This window comes from Epinephelus fuscoguttatus, linkage group LG12 (assembly GCF_011397635.1).
Source record: "Epinephelus fuscoguttatus linkage group LG12, E.fuscoguttatus.final_Chr_v1".
NCBI lineage: Eukaryota > Metazoa > Chordata > Actinopteri > Perciformes > Serranidae > Epinephelus > Epinephelus fuscoguttatus.
In genome coordinates, this window is record NC_064763.1 from 10,310,203 (window position 1) to 10,319,617 (window position 9,415).

The 9,415-nt window shown below is 38.6% G+C and overlaps 1 protein-coding gene across 1 annotated transcript; it reads left to right on the forward strand.

Annotated features, from left to right (window-relative positions):
• Positions 1–5,401: 5,401 nt before the first annotated feature.
• On the forward strand, positions 5,402–8,216 carry LOC125898255 (uncharacterized). Its single transcript, XM_049592012.1, has 2 exons — positions 5,402–5,559; positions 7,026–8,216. Exon 2 carries the CDS (start codon positions 7,034–7,036, stop codon positions 7,862–7,864), a length of 831 nt encoding a protein of 276 aa, XP_049447969.1. The 5' UTR covers positions 5,402–5,559; positions 7,026–7,033; the 3' UTR covers positions 7,865–8,216.
• The last annotated feature ends 1,199 nt before the right edge of the window (positions 8,217–9,415 follow it).

A 9,415-nucleotide genomic window follows, 5' to 3' on the forward strand; every position in this document is an offset into this window, starting at 1 on the left:
GTTTAAACCAGTAATAAATATTAATGAGTGGAGATGACGATAAGTTTGGACATGGGAGTATTATGAGTGCCAGGCAACAGAAAAGGGCAAAAAAAAAGTCTCACACAGAGCAAGAATCTAAATAAACACCCCAAATGGCTTAAATTACTCTTCATGAGGGGGCCAGTGATGTCTACAGAGAGCAATCAAATGTGCTGAAAAATGAATTTGTTAAGCTGTTAAATTGTCTGGACAAACTGGAGGCCCAGTTTATTATTAGTGGACCACTGCCAACGGTCAACAGCGAGATCAACAAGTTTAGCAGACTCCTAGGGCTCAACATATGGCTCAGCAAAACCTGCGGTCTGAAAGGGATCAATTATATTGATAACTTCAATCTGTTCTGGGGACGCAGGCATCTTTTCAAGGCAGATGGCCTCCACCCATTGGCCAGGCCTAACATGATGCACTCTGACATACAGCAGCCACATAGTGACAGAGACAAAACATAACAGCCTCAGTGTCAGCATGCTGACAGCTTGTGGATCATTTTCCCAATTCCTCTTTCCTTTACTCTGGGATTCACTGATGAAAATGAAAGTGCTGGTTATCGCTAGCATTAAATTCAGCTCCTGCTTACTGCCATGTCACCTGTGTCCCTGAGAACATTCGGTAACACCAATCTTCCCAAGCTCTGTGCTTAACCTGGTTGCCAGAAGAAAATGTTGGCATTGTACATTTCTGCAAACCACGGATAAGTTACATTCATACATTGTTCTATAGCAGATATGTTGAAACTTTATTTTAACAACACCATGTTTAACGTGTGGTTAGGTTCAGGCACAAAAACCACTCAGTTATAGTCATGAAAAGATCATGTTTTGTCTTAAAATAACCAGTTTTGGGGGCACATTCTCTGCTAGAAAAGCAGCAGTGTTTCAATAAAAAACAACTGCTTTTCATGCCACTATCCCGGCAAGAAATGCAACAATATCTTGATAAAAAAAATGGCAGATGTCATGGCATTATCCCTTCTGGAAAACAGTGGCAGATTCACTAAAAAACATTGAACAAATATTTGGTGGCTAAAATGCTCCACAAAGATCCACGTTTGGTGGCTGAAAAGCCCAGGTAACACAGGAATGACTTGCTAAAAAACAATCCCAACACACAGTAATGGTTGTTTGTTGGTCTCCAACAGAAGTCAGAAATTAAGTAACTGGATGTGATGTTTTAATTGATGTCACTTCAGCTGTACTGCCACATCGCAATCACAGCTATTCAAGTCAACACCAAGCAAATCTGCCTGGCATCAGTGCAGACAGGAGAGAGGATGACTAGGACAGACAGGGTCCCTACCTCACTTCCTCTACCCCCTCTTCTCTCTCCTATTGGGCATGAACATACTGCCTCATACACTGGATCACACCAGCACCCTAAAGCTAGCTCTTCTTCTGCACATCATGTTTCTATTTCTGTTTTGATGAGTAGTAGAGTGAGCAAGATGCACTCAACTATCTGCAATCTGCAAATCTATCAGTTCTCTGTCAGCCACAGTCTTTTCTCAGCCTTCACCAAAAGAAAAAAAAAGAATTGGCAAAGGATGCTTTTAACACACTAAATTTAGCTTTATAAAACAGCAGGGCTTTGGCAGGCACATCATGTTAATTAACAATTTAATCATCAAGCACAATCTTGAATTTAGGTTTTTAACTAAACTTGGCTTAATCAAATTAACAGCTGGTATTGAGTCCCAATTTAAGTTTTATAAGCAAAGCTAGAGTGCACTCACCTTAGTGTTGCTGTTGTCCTGTTGTGGTCTTTTCTTATGTCTGTTTTTGCGACGCTGTTATGTAATCGAGGATGTTCTGTAATTGTTTGTTTATGCTTTGTTAAACTGTAATTTAATCTTCTTTTATTGCTGCCCATGTCTGTGTTCTGCTTCTTATGTCTGTCTGTGTTTTATTGATATGCTTTATATCATGATTAATGTTCTTAAACTTGTTTCGTGATTTTAGGATGCCAATCCTAGTGATGTTTATGAATAGGCACTGTAATAAAGTGAACTAAATAAATAAAGTATTTTCATTTTGTTTAATAATTCTATTCAGAGGAGATGTCAGGTCAAGTCCATTTTATTTATACAGCCCAATATCACAAACGCCTCAAGAGATGTCTTTGCTGACATGGAAATTAGCTTTTTTTGAATATATTGCTCTTCAGTCGAACTCCTCATGTCAAGCTGTATTCTTAAACATCTTCAGGCCATCTAAATATAGTGCAAACTGTTTTAATGACTTTGCTGACCTGCTGTCTATCAACTGCACTGACTTTTACTGAATAGTTATTGTTGCTGATTTTAATATTCATGGTGACAGCCCCCAGGACAGCAGCACTAAAAAACAGTGTTGTGTTTTGGACTGACTCAGCATGTGGCGGAGCCCACACACAATGAGGGCCAAACTCTGGACTTGAGTTCTAAAATTATGAACATTATTGATGCCATCGCCCCCACTAAGGTAAAGGTAGGCTCTAGTATGAAAAAAGCAACATGGAGAAATGACACACTGGTAAAAATTGATAAAAGACAGAGTGGAAAAGCTGAGTTCATGTGGCAAAAAACACATTTCCAGGTGCGTTATGACATCTATAGAGACTTCACACATACGATTTTCAACTGAGGCAGTCCTTCTCTGTCTTCATTGCCAAGCAATAATAATCCACACGCCTTTTTGTTGAAAACCCTCCTGTGTCAGTAGTACTGAACTTGTATCCACTAAGCCATGCAATGAATTTGTCTCATTCTTTGCCAACAAAATTCAGAAAATAAGACAAGCTCACAGTAACTCCATACATCTATCAGGAATAGGGTCTGTCTTGTCCTTGCATCCACTGAAAACCAAATCAGTAAGCACAATGCAATTTGATCGTATTGGCTATAAAAACTTTAAAAATTGGCAACATCTAAAATCCTTCTACTGTCTTGATATTCTACCTACAGTCTTTATCAAAAATGTTTTTAACTGTCTAGTACCAGATATTGTGCAAACAGTCTTCTACACTCAGGCTTTTTCCCATATGCCCTGAACACAGTCCTGCCCTGCAGTTAAGCCACCCTCAAGAAAGAATAATCTAGACAACAATGTATCACCAGAGTGAATGAAAAACTGTGTTATATGTTCTGTAACGATGCCAAACTAGTTTGATTTCTGTTTTAAGATACTGATAAGTATATCTCTAAAAATACAAAAAATATGTGATTTGGAGTTCCCCAGGGCTCTGTTCTGGGGCATCTCCTGTTCAACAGCTGCATGCTCCAAAAATGTTAACCATCATGGTGCAGATGACTCGCACACAAGCATTGAGTATGTGCCTTTGGATCCAAAGAACAATGATTAAAAGTCAGTAGCTGCTACCCTTTAATCTTAGTGTAGTCAAAATCAGCCTTAAGAATGTATCAAGTATTAAATGACTTCTGTCTCAGAAGAATTTAGAAAAAAATGCCCACGTGTTTATCATGAGTAGGTTTGACCACTGTAAAGCTGTCTTTACAGGACCCTCTAAATAGCCAATCAGACAGCTGCAGCCATTTCAGGACACTGCTGCTAGAGTCCTCACTAAGACCAGAAGAGTAGATCACATCTCAAGTTCTCAGATCTTTACACTGGCTTCCTGTGTTTCAAATTATTTCTTTTATCATAGTGCTGTTGAGTTTTAGAACGCAGAATGGTCAATGACCAAAATACTTTTGTAATCCACTGTTGCATTATGAACCATAACCAAAACCTATTGCCACTACATTTTATTAAGTTACACTTGGGGTGCTATTTATTATTAAGTGCTGTACTGTGATTTTTATTCTGCTGTTTGATTTGTCTTATTCTATGTTATCTTATTTTGATCTTGTTTTTTTACTCCTTTTAAAATCCTATTCATGTATGTCTTTTTATATTGTCTTGCTTTGCTTTTATATCTTTTCTTCATTTCTTTCTGTCTTATATAGCACTTTAAATAGCTATGCCTTTGCTATAGTTGTTACCGACAGATGGGACTTTCCGTCACTCACGGGAAGATGTGTGAGGCTTTAAAGATTAAGTCATCTGCATTTCTTCTATTCTCACTTCCTCTCAAATATATTTAGCCTGATTTCTGTCTTATCTTATTAAATCAGCATTTAGGATAAAGGCTAAATTAGCAATCAGTATTATCTATGTGGGCATTTTATATTTCTAAGTGCAGTGAAAAATTTCATAAACGTTTTCCTCTCCAACTATAAAAAAACAGCCGCTTAACTACTTTTTTTGTAAAACCAAAAACAGAAACTAATCTAACAAATACTGTATGTTCACTGTGGTCAAAGAGAGCTCATTATGAATAGCAATGTGCTGTAAAATAAGGAATTTATGTGGTGTATTACAACAGAATATCAACTTGTATTGCATTTAGAGGCCAGCCACAGTAACTCATAGCACTACTTTTGACAGTCTTGCATGCTTGTAACCTTGCCTCTGCCCTTTGGCTCCTGTCTTGAATGTTGCTATAGTGTCATCTGCAGGGATGAGGCAACTTTCAAAAGCAAGCATTTCACTCTAAACATTCAAGTTACATATGCAGGTGCAGACACTCACAGCAGAAATGACTACAAATCACACAGGAAACACAAAGGTACCGTTACAGAGGAAACAAGAAGGGGAACTTTGTAAGAGAAATACTCAATGCAAATTGATTTATTTTTTTTATTGTGCTCACTGAACAGATGTTAAAAAGGGTGTATTTTTGTCTGACCTTCATGTGCGTGAGCTGTGCTAGAACATTTTCCACTACATGTGGTGTCTGCTGTAGTGTCAAAAGGCCTTGTATTACTGGTACATGACATCAAAGATGGACTATAATTAAAGTCGCCTTTGAGCACATGTGGCTTGGATGAAAATAAGTAGATGACACTGAAGAAGACAGATGTATACATGTTTATTCCATTTATATCACCTTAAGTCTTCTGTGGGGTGAGTGGCTGAGAAGGAAGACAAAATTATTATAAAATGACTCATTTGCATGTCAGTTTCCAAACAGTGAGACCTGTCACAGGCCCAGAGAAAATTGTGCAAACTGCAGCTTTATCGCTTGTGTCAAAATCATGCAATTTCTAACTTTGGTGTCATGCAGATTGTGGGGTGTATTCAGGGTGCTGTTATGAGATTTTGTAGATGCAGCCAAAATGGCTAATTAACTGAAATAAAATAGTTCATGATCAGTGAGTTAGAACTATTTTACTGCAAGTGAGCTGCTCTGTGAGCATTTAGCATGCCTGCATACTTTTTGTAGACTGCCACCCCACAGATGTCTGCGTGACCAGCTATACAGCATCATACAGAACACCAAAACCACTTCCTTTTCTTATTATAGTCCAAATGGAGAAGTAAGAACAAGACAGCCAGATGAGTGTGCCATTGATTTGGATTACTGTCATTTGACATTGTCAGTCGTTCTTTCACACATCTCACCTTAGTGGTAGCACACTGCTTACATATTAATTTATACAAAACCTTATTCCTTTGGAACTATATCAAGATCACCAACAATGTAAGTGACAGATTGCATTAATAGATACTTTAATTTTGAATTCTGTGAAAAAGAGGAACAAAGAATACTTATGTGATGGTAATTTGTAAGATAGAGCTGGTGGGAACTTCCTAAAGATGGAATAGTATATTAATAGTCAGTGTTGTTTTGTGGTTTTTGTTAAATTCTGATGATAAAAATGTGATATTTTTGATATTTTTGACAACCTTAAAGAGAGTTTTGCACCTTATGTAATTTACAATGACCTGTTTTAGGATTTAACATTACTTTAGCATTTAGAGTCTTTCACAATCATGTATTCACAAATACATTCTCAAACAGTGCAAGAAATATGATACAACTAAAACACGTGAGTGATACATCTGAAAAGAATCACTCACTGCAGGGGAAACTGTAGAGAAATGTTTTATACAAAACAGACACCTTAACCAATGCATTTCATCAAATCATGTTGAAAGATCATACCAATGTTTCAGATTATATATATATGTTATAGTACATTGTTGCAAACCATTTTCTGCTTCAGATTTGTCAGATATTAAGGAAATATATTATTTTTTAAGCAGTAATGACATGACCCTGCTTGACTTCCGTGGAGATAATGCATCACACTGAACAGCATGTTCAGCTCAGTGTTAGTTTTGTTAACATTTCCTAGTCTGATGGCCAAAAACAATTTCTACTTGATTGGCCTTGATTTTCCAAAAACATAGCTTGTGACGCAAGAGAGTTCAGTAGCGAGTCAGATCTTCAGGCCGCTATACTTCACTTAATCATACCTAATCAATGGCAATTAAGTGCTCACTGTGACTGATTAACTTTTAAATCTTTGCAAGATTATTTTCATAATGCCCATGGCTGTGTAGAGCAAAAAAAAAAACTCCATTCAAAAAATTTAAGAAATTCTGTCATGCTTTGAACAAATTTAACAAGTGATTGAAAGTATATGTGATTTGCATAAAGTACTCAGATCAGTAGCAATACCACAGTGTAGCCTTACTCTGTAAAAGGAAAAGTCCAGCATTCAGAATTTTACGTACAAGTAAAAGTATGAAGTATTAGCATCAAACTATACTGAAAGTACCAAAAATAACATTACTCATTATGCAGAACGGCCTATTTCAAAATCATACATGTTATATTAATGAATTATAATTGTGGTACATTAATTGCTAAGCATCACTCAAATGCTACAGTTAGGAAAGTTGGAGTTAATTTTGAATTCACGATAAGTGCCTCAAAATTGTACACAAGTACAGTGCTTGAGTGAATATATGTCATTACTTTCCACCATTACTGACTTGTAAGAACTGGGCTAAAACACCATTCTGGTTTGATAATGGCTGTCCCATAGATGATATAGTAAAGAGCTATTGTGTCTGGGCTTCTTTGTACTTTTCCTTATTGTGTTACATTTGTATTCCAAAACCCATTTTAAATTAAACTGTTGTCCCATGTCTTCTCAGATACCAACATGAATGGTCTCCTCTTCCTGGCATACTGCATACACATCCTGGGTCCACTATTGTGTGGAGCTCAACCTACCCCAACTCCTCTTGGTTCTTGGAATGTTCAGACTCCTTCCTCAGATACACAAGATGACATTTCAAAAGCAGACCCCACTGCTTCAGCTTCTCAAACACAATCCCTAACTGGCTCCACCAGTGTTGCCAGCCACATGCCTGAGGTTGCCACTGCACCAACTGTAGCAGTCACTAAGAGTCATATCATTTCATCTTCACCTTCACCTACCCCACATCCCACCACCCCTTCCACCCCCACTCCAAGCTTCTTCATCTTTTACAGTAAGGAATGCCTTCCAGTGTTCATGGTGGCCGGCGGACTGATCTTACTATGTGTTATTCTGCTGATTTCTACTTTGGTGTTGATGTGCAAAGTGTGTCAGTTGAAGAAACACATCAAGATGCTGAGCAGCAACGCTGACCAGATCAGCACCACCAACTACTGGGTGGGAACTGCCAAGAAGAACCAGAGCACACCAGAGACAGAAGCCAAAGAGACCACCGTGTTAATGACGGACATCAGTCAAACAGTGGAGGAGGTGAGTAATGGCACCACCAAGGAAGATGGGGGGAAGGTAAACGAGGAAGGACAAGCTGGAGAGGAGAACAAGAAGGAGGCGGGAGACACTGCCAAGAGTGAGGAAGCTTCAACTACACCTGCGACCATTGCTGAAGATGCATCCTCCTCAAAGCCACAAGAGGAGGCCACTGATTCCCAGCCGACTAAAGCTGAAGCAGCCTCCTCCTCCACAGGCACTGAGGAACCAAAGGATGCGGTGTAGAGCTGTGTGTGTATTGCAAAGAGTTTCCTGTGCACCTGCCTTTACTTCCCTATAGTTTTACAAACCCTTTACGGTAAATAAAAGATACTTTTTTAGCAGCTTTTTTACTTAACAATGAGTTGAACGACTGCTTCTGCTGATAAATCTTTCAAACTGAGTACTGAGCATTTCTGGTTGAAACAATTGGTTGTCTGTTATTTGTGTTTTTTGAATACTGAAATATATTGATATTATAATACACTTTTGCTCAGGTCCATTTGTGTCTTCCTGATTTTACTTTGTGAGATGTACATACATGTATAACATGCGTGACATATGCAACAACCAGATGAATAAAACACCTGTAACTTCAGTCTTGAATTTATTATTATGCAGCTCCTCTTTAGTTGTGGCTGTGTGTGTGCATGGGCAGGGGTTTTTGTGAGTGTGTGTGTGTGTGTGTGTGTGTGTGTGTGTGTGTGTGTGTGTGTGTGTGTGAGTGTGTGTGTGAGAAAGAGGGAGAGAGAGAGAGAGACAGAGAGAGGTCTGCTTGATTAGCAAACAGAGAATGTGCCTCCTCCGGGCAGTGCCACTCAACTCAGAAAGAACACTCTCTTTCACCTCAGCCAGAGCTGACAAAGCCAAACAAAAAAGCTTTTCAAAAACCCAATATGCGGTTGTTTCCGCCGTCTTGTGCAGATATTTGTTCATCTACTTACTTGTTACGTCATGATGGATGTGCTACCTTCATTAAAAGTCCGAATAGTTTGTCCCTTCTCAATGCAGCCCCCCTGCTTTAACTCCAGCTTTAGCTCTAATAGCTTGAAGATGAAAACACTCTGGTAGCTCTGGGTGATGTGCAAGTTTAGAGGTGGGATGTGGTAAAAGCCAGTGAAAGTAAATGAAATATATTTCCTGGTTGCACATGAGGCACAGGTAAAAGAGAGATCTGTATGATTTTCGTTTCTGTGTTGCTATGTGCCAAGATGGCTCAATCTGGCAGCATGGCATGTTGTATACTGACTGACAGTAGAAGTGAGGGCTTGACTTTGATATTTGTTGTAAGGGGCAATGACAGGAAACTCTATCTTGGTGCAGGTAGCTATCAGACAGGCAAGAGAGGAAAGTAGAAGAGAAGTGAGTGAGGAAGTAACAAACGCACTGCAAAAGAGGTACTTTGTTTAGTTTATGACACCTAAACAAAGACAAACGAATACAAAGAAACAATGACTCTCAGTTGCTGTGGTTACATAAATCATGAATCTACAGATGCAACATTATTTTTGTTTCATTTGTCACATTTAAAAGGAGCAGTGTGTAGGATTTAGTGACATTTAGCAGTGAGGATTGCAGACTGCAACCGGTTAAAACTTCTCCCATATACCAAGCATGAAGCAAGCAAGGACAGGATTCCTTCGGTGCCTCTTCCTCTCCAAAACAAATGACCCAGGTGTATAAAACTGGTAAAAAAAAATAAAATAAAAATGAATGAATCAGTTACATGTTACGACTCTAATTCTTGTTACAGATGGGCTGCTAACCCTGCACCTGCTAATGTGTGCTCCCCTTTTT

Coding starts and splice junctions, on each gene's coding strand:
- LOC125898255 (XM_049592012.1), top strand. CDS start 7,034: ATGAATGGTCTCCTCTTCCTGGCATACTGCATACACATCCTGGGTCCA.